This window comes from Zosterops lateralis (assembly GCF_965231275.1).
Source record: "Zosterops lateralis genome assembly, chromosome: 19".
Classification (NCBI taxonomy): domain Eukaryota; kingdom Metazoa; phylum Chordata; class Aves; order Passeriformes; family Zosteropidae; genus Zosterops; species Zosterops lateralis.
In genome coordinates, this window is record NC_139779.1 from 6,140,658 (window position 1) to 6,154,378 (window position 13,721).

The 13,721-nt window shown below is 46.3% G+C and overlaps 1 protein-coding gene across 4 annotated transcripts in view; it reads left to right on the forward strand.

Annotated features, from left to right (window-relative positions):
• Positions 1-13,721, forward strand: part of AP2B1 (adaptor related protein complex 2 subunit beta 1) — a 78,819-nt gene that overhangs the window by 33,252 nt on the left and 31,846 nt on the right. For all 4 annotated transcript variants that reach the window (XM_083875469.1, XM_083875468.1, XM_083875471.1 and 1 more), the window contains exons 10-14: positions 743-858; positions 1,937-2,102; positions 2,615-2,713; positions 5,508-5,767; positions 9,657-9,849. In XM_083875469.1, the coding sequence (XP_083731595.1) occupies positions 743-858; positions 1,937-2,102; positions 2,615-2,713; positions 5,508-5,767; positions 9,657-9,849 (834 nt within the window). The remainder of the gene's footprint in view (positions 1-742; positions 859-1,936; positions 2,103-2,614; positions 2,714-5,507; positions 5,768-9,656; positions 9,850-13,721) is intronic.

The following is a 13,721-nucleotide window of genomic DNA, read 5'->3' on the forward strand; positions in this document are numbered from 1 at the left end:
TAATAACCAAATCACTGCCCTCATTTGAGACTCTCTGCTGCTGAAGTTGGTTGCTCCTGTGATGTCCTGCCTCACTGTGCTGTTTGGGAATAGACCTCCCTAAATTTTCTGCCTCTAACTCCACTCCTGGTTCCTGGAGCATGACAGTGTCCAGTCCTTGTTATCTTGCGGTGCCTGTGAATTGAACTAATTAATGTGAAAGCTGCACTCACAGCAGCTAAATTTCTATTTTTAGCTGTACATTTCACATGTTGTTAGTGACCTCACCCCAAAAATACTGAACCTGTTGCTGCTGGGAGCTGCTTTTTGCTGCTGGTTTTGACAACACTCTTTTCTCCTGCCTTCTGGCTTTGCTAGAAACTTTCCTGCTGTCCCTATCAGAGCTTTCCCAGCTCTGATTGCCTGGCATGGGAAGCCCCAGGGAACTCATTCAGTGGCCTGTATCAGCCCCAGGGTGGTACAAATAGCAGTGTAGGCGATGTTCTCAAGGTCTCTGGTGTGATGACCCAACTTTCTACTGGCACAGTTGTTTCTCTTTACTTACTAAAGGAGCTGGAGCCATCTGGTGTCCCCACAAACAACCTTTTGTTACTCTGTAGTTAATTTCTGAGTTTGTAGCTCTTGTCTTTTCGTTTTCCCCATCTGGGCCTTTTCTCATACACATGCTGTGCTCCTCAGCGTGTGCTGTGGGAGCAGAGGTATTTCTTCAGCTTTTAAAGTGGTGTTTTTTTGCTCTCTCTAGCAATCTGCAGAGCGCTGTGTGAGCACACTGCTGGACCTCATCCAGACCAAGGTGAACTACGTGGTGCAGGAGGCCATCGTGGTCATCAGGGACATTTTCCGCAAGTACCCCAACAAGTACGTGGGAGCAGCCTCAGGTTTTTTTGGAAGCACTTGGCTGCTATCACCAGAATAGAGCAGAACTCAGCTTGCCAGGGCTCTGAAACAAAGGTGGAAGCAGTGATCCCACTGCTAGTTTGGTAGGATTCAGGTGTTGGCTCTAGATGAGGTATCAGCCTGGCTTGTTATTCGTTTGAATTGAAAGGTTTTCCTTCCCCACCACTCCATATTGAAGCCTGAATCAAAAGGCAATAAAGCTCTTGCAGAGGATGCCAGAAGGAAAATTTGGCCAAGTTTATAGCATCAGGCTATTCTGGTTTTGCTGATGTCTTCTAGAAATCCATGAAGTGTACAAGTCTTCTCATACAGGGCCTGTCTCCTCATACACAGCCCTGTATCCTCATACAGGGCTGTGAAAGTTCATGGCTCCCATGGTCCAAGATCCAGTCAGGTTGTGCTGAACAAAGCACTGCTGGCTTTTCCCGCCAAGTGTTTCCTCTGGCTTGGGCAGAACTCAGCTTCTCTTGGTTCTGCAGTAAGGTTTTGTCTCCTCAGCCACAGGACTGCAGCAATGTTTTTCAGCAGAGACTTCATAAAAAATAATATGGGACATCTGCAGACTTCCCTGGCAATTTCTGCTGTCAGTATCAGAAATTCCCTGTTTGTGGGGATACCCACACATGGGAATAGGGGAAACTAAATTAGTGTGGAATTTTCCAGTAAAGCTTTGGGGGGAGTATAGTACCCAGTTTAGAGTTACCAGGCTGAAGCCTCCAGCAAGGCTGCAGGATCTGATTCTGACTCATGGTTTGAACTGTTGGATCAAATGTTCCCATTAGCAAACAGAAAGGGAGGTAGCTTTATCTTGAGCTCCACATCTGGGTGGTCTTGCTGATGGATTAAACTGCAAGGACCTTGTGAGATCTCATTGCTCAGCTTTGGGAGAAAAAAAAATAGTTGAATGAAAATGCTGCTTGTTGTGCAGAAATACAAGACATGAATTCAGTGCAGGATTCTCTGCAGAATGATGTGGACAGAAATGGAGTAAAACAAGTCCAGTTCACCCCAGTAATCCACCTGTACTGTGACAAACCAGGTATGAGAGCATCATTGCCACTCTGTGTGAGAACTTGGATTCCCTGGATGAGCCAGATGCCAGAGCTGCCATGATCTGGATAGTGGGTGAATATGCTGAAAGAATTGACAATGCAGATGAGCTGCTGGAGAGTTTCCTGGAGGGTTTCCATGATGAAAGCACTCAGGTAAGTTTTTCAATGTGCATTTTATCTGTAGTGTTTCGTGGGGTATGTTTATGGGATGGACAGTAAATGTTATTGCAGTGGTCAGACAATACCTGTCAATAAAAGCTTCAATACTGGGCTGAAATAAAACTCTTGGGAATCTGCAGTTTTGCTTTGTTGTTCGTATCTCCAAAAATTTCCTTCTTGGAAGGACAAGACAGAACTGGAGGGGGTTCCAGAGGTTGTATATTTGTTGGGGGAATGGCTGTACTGGGGATCAGAACTTAGATAGTGATGGAGTGGCATAACAGCATCACACAAACCTCAGCCTGCTGCTCAGGGATTTGTCTGTGAAAGTGTTTTGCAACAGGCAAGAGTCTGAGTCTCATGATACTGGGTTTCACTGGCAGAGAATAGTGTAGTGCTGGGAGGAAACTGAATTCTTATGTTTTATTTTAGGAAAGGATGTGGAGACTTGAGACATTGTTGAATGGATGAATTTTTAATCTCTCCCATGCCCTTCTCTCTCTCAGGTGCAGCTCACCCTCCTGACCGCGATAGTGAAGCTGTTCTTGAAAAAGCCTTCTGAGACACAGGAGCTGGTGCAGCAGGTCCTCAGCCTGGCCACACAGGTAAGCCAAGGTATCCAGTGATCCAGAGCCCTGCAGACACTGTGTGATGTGCCAGACCCTGCCTGGCCTTCGGTGTGATTCTCCCATCTGCCAGGCCAGGCAGCTTTGCAGTAGATCAGATTTAAGTTCCCTTCTTTCCCAAAGAGACTCTCTTTAAAAGCTGCTTTGTGCCTGTTACCATCTGGAATCTGCTTTCTCCTTCTTAGCTCCTGCTTTATCTGAATTCCTTCCCATTCACTCGCTAAATGGAAAGTTAGGGACAGGGTAGAATTATCAAGAAACCAAAATCCACTCTCCTTGAAGGTGGCTTGCAGTTAAACATCTGGAGCTCTAACAGAGGGAAGGAGCCTGGCAAAGACTTTGTTCTGTGAACAGAAAAGTTCAAGCAGCGCTGTGAAAAAGGAAGAACTGAAGTTTGGGGTTTTTCCTTTGTACTTGGATGCTGTCAACCAATGTGGCAGTTTTGCTGGAGGCTGTAGCAGTGGGTTAAGATCATGGATTCATTATGCATGAGGTGCTGAGTTCTGAGCTCAGATCACTGCAGGCAAGGCTGGGCTTGAGCTGGCAGACACAACTGCTGTAGATCTAGAGGACAGAAGTGGAAATGTCCTGGTGGCAGGGGTGGGTAAGAGCTCAGCTGATCTTCCTACACTCCTTGGCTGCAATGACTGGGGTAAAGTACCCAAAAAGAGCAGCTTCTCTCCAGACCTGCTGTGTCAAGTGATAAAAATAGCTTGCCAGCTGAATGGGCTGTGATTGTTTCTGAGCAGAAAACCTGGAGTCAATCATCAGCTGGCCTTTTTGATCCTCTTAGCTGTGAGAAATCATGGCTGTGGACTTACTGCACTTAAAACTTTTATTCATTCCTTTGGGGAGTTGCATTGGTCAGCAGCAACAAACCCCTGACCTGCTTTTCTTGCTTTCAAAACTTGCTATTAGGCAGGATATGAGCTGCTCTTCAGAGAGGAGTGGGCCAAGGGCACGCTGTATCATTTGCCTGAGCCAACAGAGGAAAGGTACTAAGTGCTAAAACCCACTGTGCTGAGTCACAAATATTTAATGGCACTCTCAGAATGTAACAGGCGGCTGGGATTTTTTTTTTTTCTGTTTGTCACAAATGTTGATTCAGTCTGGCTTTTTGTATTTTATATGAATAATAAGTCAATGTAGGATAAGTGGCTGTAAAACACTGAAAAATCTTGTGCTTCAAGGTCTGGTTTCTAGGTAGAGATAGTGTTTTTTCACTTGAGTGGGAGAGTAATTACACGTGTGGTTTTTTCCCCAGCTTAGATATTGTTGCCCTTTGAGTGTCTCAGAGCTTGTCTGCACAGCAGACTGCAGGTGTGGTTGTAGCAGGAGCCAGCTTCATCCTGCCAGCACTGGTAAAAATAGCAGTGGAGCAGCTGGGGCTGGAAGAAACACAGGAACTGAGGTCTCATCCTCTGTATCCCCATTGCTGCTGCATGGGTGGGGAGCTGAGCTAGCCAGGGTTCATTGGTGTTGCTCCCCAGGTGTGCATGCAGACCCTGGAGAGAGGAGAACTGTGAGAGAAACTGGGAGAGATTTGAGCCTCTTGTTTCAGTAGATTTACCAATTTCCAGTGTGTTTTTTTGGCTGTGAGAAGAAACAGTCAGCCTTGAATCTGTAGGTGCCTGCAAGTAGGAGAGTGTGGCCTTTCATGTGTGCCCTTGCAGAAACCCTGCCTAATCCTGAGTGCAGAGTCTGGCAGAGATTGTTAAGGGTGTAAAGAGTCCACAATTCTACCATCAAACAAAACCAGCTCTGCTGAGATAATGTGTGAGACAACAGAGAGATTAATTTAGGTCCTTACAAGCAAAATGAGCTGAGCTCAGTCTCATTTGAAGAAGAGGTTTGAGAATGTCTTGAGGCAGATGGCAGATGCTGGTTCTAACAGGGCAGCAGCAGCAGCAATGAGAGCACAAAAGAGAAAAAGAGATATCAAGAGGAAGGCTGGGGAGGTGTGCAATATTTTGCTGGAATTTTATCAGAGGGAAAAACCTCAGACATTTATCCTGTTATTCTGCTGATGTGAAGATTAGAAATTCGAGTTCATTTCCATGAGCTGTTCACTACAATATAAAACTACAGCACCTCCCTCTCCCTAAAACATTATCAGCAAACCATCCCCACTCACTTTGCTGCTCTGGGCAGAGCTGCTCAAAGACGAGGGAAATAATTAGCACTTCATGCAGAGGCAAAAGTATCTGCAATAAAACAAGGGTATTATTGACAGCTGGAGAAGTGCTGAAGTACCCTAAGTGTGTATCATTAGCATCTCCCCATACTTCATTAGATAACTAAAAGGCAGGATAAATAAGATCTCTTTTGCTATAAAGAATATGGCTTATTAAGATGTGACTCTGCAGCATCTTCTTTGTCCAGCAAGTGTCTTTGGGTAAGTGTGTCTGCTCTTAGTATCTAACAGTCATTGCCACTCATGTTCTTTCCTCTGGATTTCTCCTAACACTTACTGGCAGGAAAGTTTGGAAAGCAGTTGGGAGCGCTGTGGTTTGGGGCAGTTATGGGGTGTAAATCCTGGGCTTTTTCCTCCCTGACCAGCTGAGCAGGAAGCCAGGCATTAATACTTTGGTTCTCGTTTTTAATTTTAAGATGTTCATCTCAACCAGCAGTTTGTAACATCATTTTGAAATTGGTGGCTGTGGCTGCTGGTTGATTGGGGTTTTTTAGTCCAGCAGAATCCCTGCTGGGAGAATAAAGTGATTACAGGCATTAGTTCACTTCAACCTGTAAGTGATGCATTGCTTTGTCTCAGGATTCTGACAACCCAGACCTGCGGGATCGTGGCTACATCTACTGGCGCCTTCTTTCCACGGATCCAGTGACTGCCAAGGAAGTGGTGCTCTCAGAAAAGCCACTGATTTCTGAGGAGACTGATCTGATTGAGCCAACCCTGCTGGATGAGCTCATCTGCCACATTGGGTCTCTGGCTTCAGTGTACCACAAACCACCCAACGCTTTCGTGGAGGGCAGCCACGGCATCCACCGCAAGCACCTGCCAATCCACCATGGGAGGTGAGCTTTTTCTTCCTAGCAAACAGTCCAAAAGATGCCAAGATCTTTTAGAACACCTTGGTGGGATTTCATTAGTAGTTTGCAGGTCATTCAAGGGGCTGTTTCACACAGAATGTAAATCCTGGGTGTGGAGTGTCCAGGTTCCTGAGTCAGACGACAGGAAGTGTCAAAGTTCCTGTGTGAGGAGAAGCTGTGATGTATTTTGAGAACACACTGATAATAAGTGCTCTTGACATGATTTGAGTAGAAAAGCAGAAGCTTTGGTGCAAGGAGGACTAGAGTGAGGAGAGGCATCTTTCAGAAGATGATTTTGTAGGAGCTTTGCTTCAGCAGCACCTCAGCTTTACGAGCCTGTCTCCTGGAATGCAGTATCACTTTTCCTGGAACAGGCAAGCACAGGGATCCTTCACCACTGGAACATGAAATGGAGAAGAATTAGTGGAACTCCCCTTCTCACTTGGTGCCTGTAAAACAAGGGAAATGCAAAAGCCATCTAATCCCCATCGCTGTCAGGGCTCAAAAGAAGATGGGTAGACGGACATGGTCTGTCTGACCTTTGTGAGGTGAGGGAAATGCTTTGGCTCCTTGCCTGGTGCTTCAGTGCCTCCCTGGCATCACAGTTCTGGCAGCAGGTTAGCTCTGCAAGAGCAGCCAGTGCCTCAGTCCCAGCTGGGGCTGTGTTGTTGTTGGGCCTGTTCCCATGGAACCTCATTCAGGTGAACAGTTTGCTATTTGCAGTAATGGTGTTAATTACAAAAATCAGTGTATTTTGCAGCAAGAGGCAGAGTAGCCAGGCTTACCTCTTAATAATATTCCCAAAGTGACATTTGGAGTGCTATTTTTTGCTGTTGCACTGATAAATCAGTGTGCGATGCTGCTTCTTTTCTATTTTCTGACACCACTTCTCTGCTATTCTTAGCAACTGAAGCTATTTCTGTGGTGGCTGGCTTTGGGAAGCTGAGTTGTTTTCTCCCTGCCTATGAAATCAAGTCAGGCTGCACTGACCCAGAATCAGCAAGCACAAATGTACCAGTTGGACAGGAAAAGCAGTGGCCACTTTCCTACCTCTCCTAATCAAAGATTTATTTCAAAATGACCTGATTTTTGGTGTTAGCAGCCTTCCTGTACACTGCTGTTCCAGGTTACTACAGCAAGTAGCATTTTAGGGGATTTAGCTCAGAGAATTCAGCTTTTTGAAGGAACATTTTATTATCTTCTTGCATGTAGTGTCTGTGTGCTTGACTCTCATTGCTCATGCTCAGTCTGCTGACCTTAAATATTTTCTGACTTTGGCAGAACCATTGCTTCAAAAAACCCTAAAAAACAAACCTCCAGGCCTCAGTCAGCAGTGCAAGCTGGGGGAAAGTGTGAGGGATGCTCAGCAGAGCGTGCTGCACACTGATCATACTGTGGTAAATTTAAAAAATGAGTGGGGTAAGTTTAATGGCACACCAGGCTTCTCTGATGAGAGCTCACCTCAAGAGGCCCCATTACTGGGGTTTTCCGCATCAGTTTAAGGCAAGTTAAGGGTGTCCAGTGAAAGAGAAGTCCAAGCAGTGAGGTGAGGTGATTTTTCTGTACAGCTCCTGCACTCCAGTGACCATTCTAGTGGCTGATCCAGTGACTGATGGCACTGTGAGGTGGGAATGGGGAGATGTCCACCGTGAATGTGGCTCAAAGTGTCAAGACAGCACTGCCTTGAGTGGTGCTTCCCTGGGTGTAAACCCAGGAGGAGTTCTGGTTGGCAGAACACACTACGTGGCATTTTGATTAATTTATTTTTCATTCAGAGCACTGTAGGGCGGGTTTCTTGAAGCTTTTAACTGATAGGAAGACCCCTTGAACAGCTCACAGGTGGTGAAATGTTCCTGCCTCTTCAGTGAGTCCAGGTGTTCACAGAGCTGCAGATGTATCCTGAGGGTGAGGGACAAATCTGGCTTGGCAGTGTTGCCTCATGTGGTGGCTCCCACCACCCCTGTTCAGCCATAATTCAGCTGGGAAATTTGGGAAGATGTTGACAGGGCTCCTGAGAGGAGCAAGTCTGATTAGACCTGGGCAGGGGTCTCCATTTCCCTGTTTCACAGGTGGCTGCAGAAGAGTTTTGATTCTGGTTGAGGTTGTGCATCCCTTGTGACTCCAACTTCTGGGAACTGCTGGAGGCTGAACTCACAGGGCCAAATCCCCAGTTCCCATGGCTAAACCCAAGACTGTAAAGGGGAAAGCTTGTATCAAGTATTTTTGCCCCTTTTAACCCACATATTCTTTGGGAATTTCTTTTCTTTTAAAGAAAATGCCAAGTTGTTTATAGGAATCTCTTTTAAGAGGTTCTTTACAAATGGAAGTCTGGGGTTTTGCTTTTTTCAAACAAACTCAACTGAGCTTTGTCCTTTCGATTTCTTGTTGGGCTTTGGGGCAGCAGCAGTTACACAAGACATGGAGGGATTTCTGTGTCTCCATCAGGAGAAGGATGAGTAAGTGTTGAAGGGGTGGAGTGTTAGAGGGATTATATCCTGGGAAGGAACCGAGTGGTTTGTGATGTGCCTCTCTCAGAGAGGCTGTTCCTGTTCCCAGCCTGGGGGCGGGAGACGATCACAGTCACCACCTCTCCCCAGGAATGCTTCAGTGAGCACTTCAGCACACTCAGCACTCTCCCTGCTGAAGGCAGCAGCAGAAAGGACAGCTAATATTAGTGCAATTGGGGCTCTGAAGCTTTTAATGCAAAGAAGCTTTCAAGCCTTCCTGCTGCTGCCTGGTAACTAATTCATTCTGCACTCCTTATGCTCCATCTTTTCCTCCCGGCACTGGGATTGGGAGAGCTTATACTCTGTCACTGAATCTTTCCCCTCAATAGCTGAAGAAGGATAAGAGAATTTTGGCTACTCCAAATCAGAAGCTGCAGTGCTTGCAGAGCAGCCCCAGGGTTAAACACCTTGTCAGGACATTAATTCCCACAGCAATTCTGTGCACTTACCTGCTGGCTGCAGTAACATGAGCTAGAAATCATTTTATCAGTTACTGCTGGAAACAGGATATAAAGTGGATTTTAATTATCTAAAATATGAGCATCTTTGGATTTAAAGAATAAATACATTGTAGTGAGTTCTCCAGGAGCCACAGATATATTTTTTTACCCTCTCCTTGTTATCAAATTCAATGACAAGTGAATATAAAAGATATAAAAGGTAGCCAGACTGCATGTGATGATAAATTTTGGAAGCTGTATAATGAGTGTTTCTAGACTAGTAATTAGCATGCCTGCTAACTCAGAGGAAAGGAAATTATTGATAGAAGGGAGGAATCAATTTTAGATTTTTCAATTAGGAAAGACTTATGTGGACCTTGTTGCTGGTCAGGAGAAGGTGATTAATCTAGATCTGAGGGAAGTGGTAGAGTTTGCACTGGTTAGAGTAAGGGCTCAAGGGTTTCATCAGTGTTAGATCTCTAAGAAAAACTGTATTATTTATTTTTCCCTGTGTTTTCATGTCATTCTCAGGCCCAATGGGCTGAAGATTATCTCTGTAGGTTTATTCTGAGGTAGGAAATGCTTATTTTCAGTTCTGTAGCTCGTGTGGTACCCATGGCTCTCTGTTTTGGAGGGGATCTCTGACTCTCAGGGTGGGTAGGATTCACCCCTTGCAAGATTCTCTTTGCTGGGCTGAAAACCACCTACAATGCAGAGAAAAATCTTTGTGCTCAAAGTGGTGAAGAGCCACATGCCATAACCCTGCCTGGTGCAGGACAAGTAGCCACGGCAGCTGCTGGAACCATCTTTTGCGTGGCTTCTGCTGCTGAGCCACCTCTTGCTGTGTTTCCCCATGCTGGGAACCTGGAACTGGAGACCAGAGGTGACTGATATTTGTCTTTTCTGCTGCTTGTTCTCCCCTCACAGCACTGATGCTGGTGACAGCCCCGTGGGCACCACGACCACCACAAACCTGGAGCAGCCACAGGTCATCCCATTCCAGGGTGACCTCCTGGGGGACCTGCTCAACCTGGACCTGGGGCCCCCCGTGAATGTGCCCCAAGTGTGCAACATGCAGATGGGGGCTGTGGACCTCCTGGGAGGAGGGCTGGACAGCTTGGTAAGCAGCACATCCTCTTTAGCTAATGGGAGATAATTGGAGCTGTGCTTATATCTGCAAAGCCTTGATCGTTTGTGCTTTCAATGCTCAGTGAGCCGAGCTCCCAGTGCTGAGTCCTGAAACTTCAGGAGGATTTAACCAGAGTTATTGTACCAACTTTCAGCAGGCTTTTCCTGCTCTACAGTGAATGTTGCTGCATGCTGTAGAATCCCTGTGGTCAGGGATATATTTGTTCTGTGCTTTTTCTGTCTGTAGAGGAAAACCAAAAAGTTGCTTTAAGGATGTAAAAGCGTTTCACTGCTTTCTATTTGAATTAGCTCCTTTTCAGGAAGGCGTTTATTCCACCCAATTCCCAGCCCTCCTGAATTTCAGTGCTCAAGCTCTCAGGCTGTGACCCTGTGTCTTCCCATTTGTGTAATCTCCAGAGCATGCCATGGTTTAATATCAGTGACATTTTAATTGCAGTGAGGTCAAGAGGGAGCTCTCTGTGCAGTCCTCCCTGTGCCAGAGCTGCTCACAAGGCACCTGCCCTGGCACCACCAGGGTCAGGCTCCAGTGGGAGCAATCACACCTCCCCTCTGCTCTGGGGAGGGAGCTGGCCATGAGCTGCAAGGAGAAAATCACTTAGCAGGGAGGCAGCAGCAGGGGAGAGATCAGTGCTGTGTTTTTAGGCTGCTGGCAGCCAGGAGTGCTGACTGTAAGGATCAGCCTTGGAGCTGTCCCCAAGGCAGGGAGCACAGCACACAGATTCCCAGCTCCCTGTTGGCTTCCCCACAGAGGGAAGAAGCTCTCCTAGGTGTATTTGCACTATGTAAATCAAGTAAGAGTGCCTCAGGGGACATAGTTGGGTGTTGGTCAGGCTTGGAGTGGGTTTGTCTTGCTTGAGGTTTGGCTTGTGATGAGTTGGCCTGGGTTATCTCTGCCTGGTTCAGGTGCACTTTCAGTTCTGAGTCAAGCTCTGAATAACAGGGGTAGGAGGCAGCTGGATGAACCCCAATTCAACAAATCCTTAATAGTCAAATATATATTTTTTTAAGCCTCCATAAGCTTACTAAAGCAAATGTTAAACACATTTCCAGCTCCAGTGCTTCATGGCCTAATGAACTGGAAACAATCTAACCCTTAATGGCACTGGCACTCACAGAGGGCAGAGGTACTGTAGGCTCTGCACTCTCTAACCAGAGGTGTTTGGTTAGCAGGGACACTGCTTTTACTGGGGATTTGCAAAATGCTCCAGCTGGACTTGCTGGGAAAGCAGACAGTGAGCCCAGAGCAGTGACCTGGGCAGCCTTTCCCTGCACTGAAAGTGGTGCTTCTAAAAACCTGGGAATTGAAGCATTGCAGAAGGTGGGGCTGCCCGTGGTGCCACAGGGTGGTTTGCACTTAAATTCCTCTCTGCTGCCTTGCAGGCCTCTCACAGTAACCCTTTGTTCCTCATTAGTGTCACACAAATAAATGGACACAGTAGAACTAAAACTTGGTTTTGGGAGAAGAGCTGTCTCGCAGCTGGCATTAATGGGCTTAATTTAGTGACCTGTTCTGACAGTGGAGCTGTTAGTTGAAATGGTAGCAGGCTTTTACTTAGTATTTTTCTCAAGCCTTAAGTACATCTGTGGGGTTATGGAGTGTGATCTGACAAAATGATCCTGTCTGAATGGGGAGTAGCTGTGCCTGGGGCTGCATGGCCAGTACTCTCTCAGCTGAGTAGATGGAGAAGCACTAAAACAAAAATCTGAATCCTGATGTGTTTTTTGAAGGTGGATTCTTTCTATTGGAGGGCTGTTGCATCAAAGCTCCAGCTTTTCCTTCCCTTGGTCAGTCCCTTTCCTCAGGTAATAAGTGACAGGATGAGAGGGAATGGCTCCCATTTGTGCCAAGGGAGGTTTAAATTGAATACTGGGAAATTGTCTTCACCAAAAGGGTTTTCAAGCACTGGAATGGGCACCAGAGCAGTGGTGGGGTCACTTAAAAATCATATAGATGTGGCACTTGGGGACATGATTTAGTGGTGGCCTTGGCAGTGCTGGTGGAATGCTGTGGAGGTCTTTTCCAACCTAAATGAGTCTCAGATAATAAGCTTAATTAGTGAGTGAATGTGATCTGTGTTTGTTTGTTGCTGTGGGCATGTGTTTAACAAGTCTCAAGCTGGGTTAACCCTAACCTGGTATTACCCAAATTGCTGGGAAGTGTCCTGGGCTGCAGGGCTTGCCAAGAGGATTGGCATTTGGATCTCAGGCTAAAATTAAACCACATTTGTGCAATGCCAAAATCAGCCTCCAACTATAGATCCCACAGGCCTGATTTCTGTGTGTGGGAAGGAGGTGAGACACATCCCAGTGTGGCCCTTGAAGAAGGGCTGAGCTCTTCACTCTTGGCCAGGGATCAAAAACACCTGGGGGCCAGCAATGCCTGAATTGTTCTGCTTTGAAATTTCCCTTTCTGTTACTCCTTAAGGGTTTTTTTTTTCATGCATTTCTTGCCCTGCTTTGTTGGGCAGACTGAGGCTGCACACTCTGTGACGGTGACATTGCCTCAGTCCTGTGAGAGCCTCAAAGGCAGCTGGAGGTCTGCAAGAGGCTGCTGGCAGCATCTCAGCCAGTTTGTCACACCCACTCAGTGTCATCTGCTGGTCCCTTCTTCTGCCCCCTTGTCTTTGGAGGGGTTGTCTCATCAGAGGGATGTTCTTGCAGTGAAAGTCCCAGTGGGACTAACCCAGAAAGACCAACAGCAACGTTTACTCCCATGGAAAATGCCATTCTGCATTTCCCATTTCTTAAACTGTGGGGTTTTATTTTTCTTCCAGGCATTTAAATAGAGACTGAATGGTGTAAAACTGCACAAACACCAAATTAATATTGTTCATTTGAATTGTCCTCAGTGTTGCCAGATATTTATGCCCATGACCAATGAGGCTCCAGCTGCTTGCGAGGTTAATTTCTTTAGTGAGTAAATCTTATTTTATCTCCATAGTGAGATCTGTAATTGGTATTAAATGTAACATGCATGCACAGATGCTGAGCATGTGTTAGCAATTAAAAAGAGGAGAAAAAGGACCTTTGGTACAAGAGTATTGCTTGTAAGCAGAGCAGACTTGCTGTAGGACTTTTGGAGAGCTGTTTTCTAGGGAACAGGCTGTGCCTCTGTTTGCCACCATGGGCAGATCTTATTCTTCTCTGCTCAGTTTTCTATAAAATGGAGACTAAGCCCACTTTGCAAAACTCTTTGGGATGTCCAACTCCACAGTGTAAAGTAGCCATAGCAGTCACTAATGAGGGAGAAACAAAAGGTGTGGGAGAGCAGATTGCTGGCTGCAGAGCTGTGCATCCCAAGAGCTGGAGTTTGATGCTTTTTTCCCCTCAAGTGGCTGCATTCCATGCAGGTTACAGTCACTCTCCCAACTCCTTTGCAATGGTGCAGTGCTTTGCAGGATGTCTGTGCTGACATAATATTTTTGCCTTTAAACCTTTTTATGTGTTCTTTTGTTCTGCAAATCCACGGAGCATGAGAGCTCTGTGGGCACTCTGTGCTTCCTGGGAGCCCCTGCATTGAATGGGAGCAGGGCGCTATGGCCAGGAGCCAGGAAGGCTGGCTTGAAACCTGGGGGCAGAGCAGTAAATCTGCAGGAATGGACAGACTTGGATTGGCTGTTATGTAAGGATTTTATTTAATACTCTAACCACTCATCTACAAGAATATTATTGATTCGAGACTGGCAGCTGGTCCGGTTGATTTATGTCCTAAACTGAAAAGCTGTTTGATAAACACTGAATATCCACAGTTTTCTGTAATGCCTGGACTGCTTTGGGCTGTTCCAGGTGGGGCTGTGCCCCTCTGTGTAATCTGGCTGGATTTAGGGGAGTCTGACCCAAAGA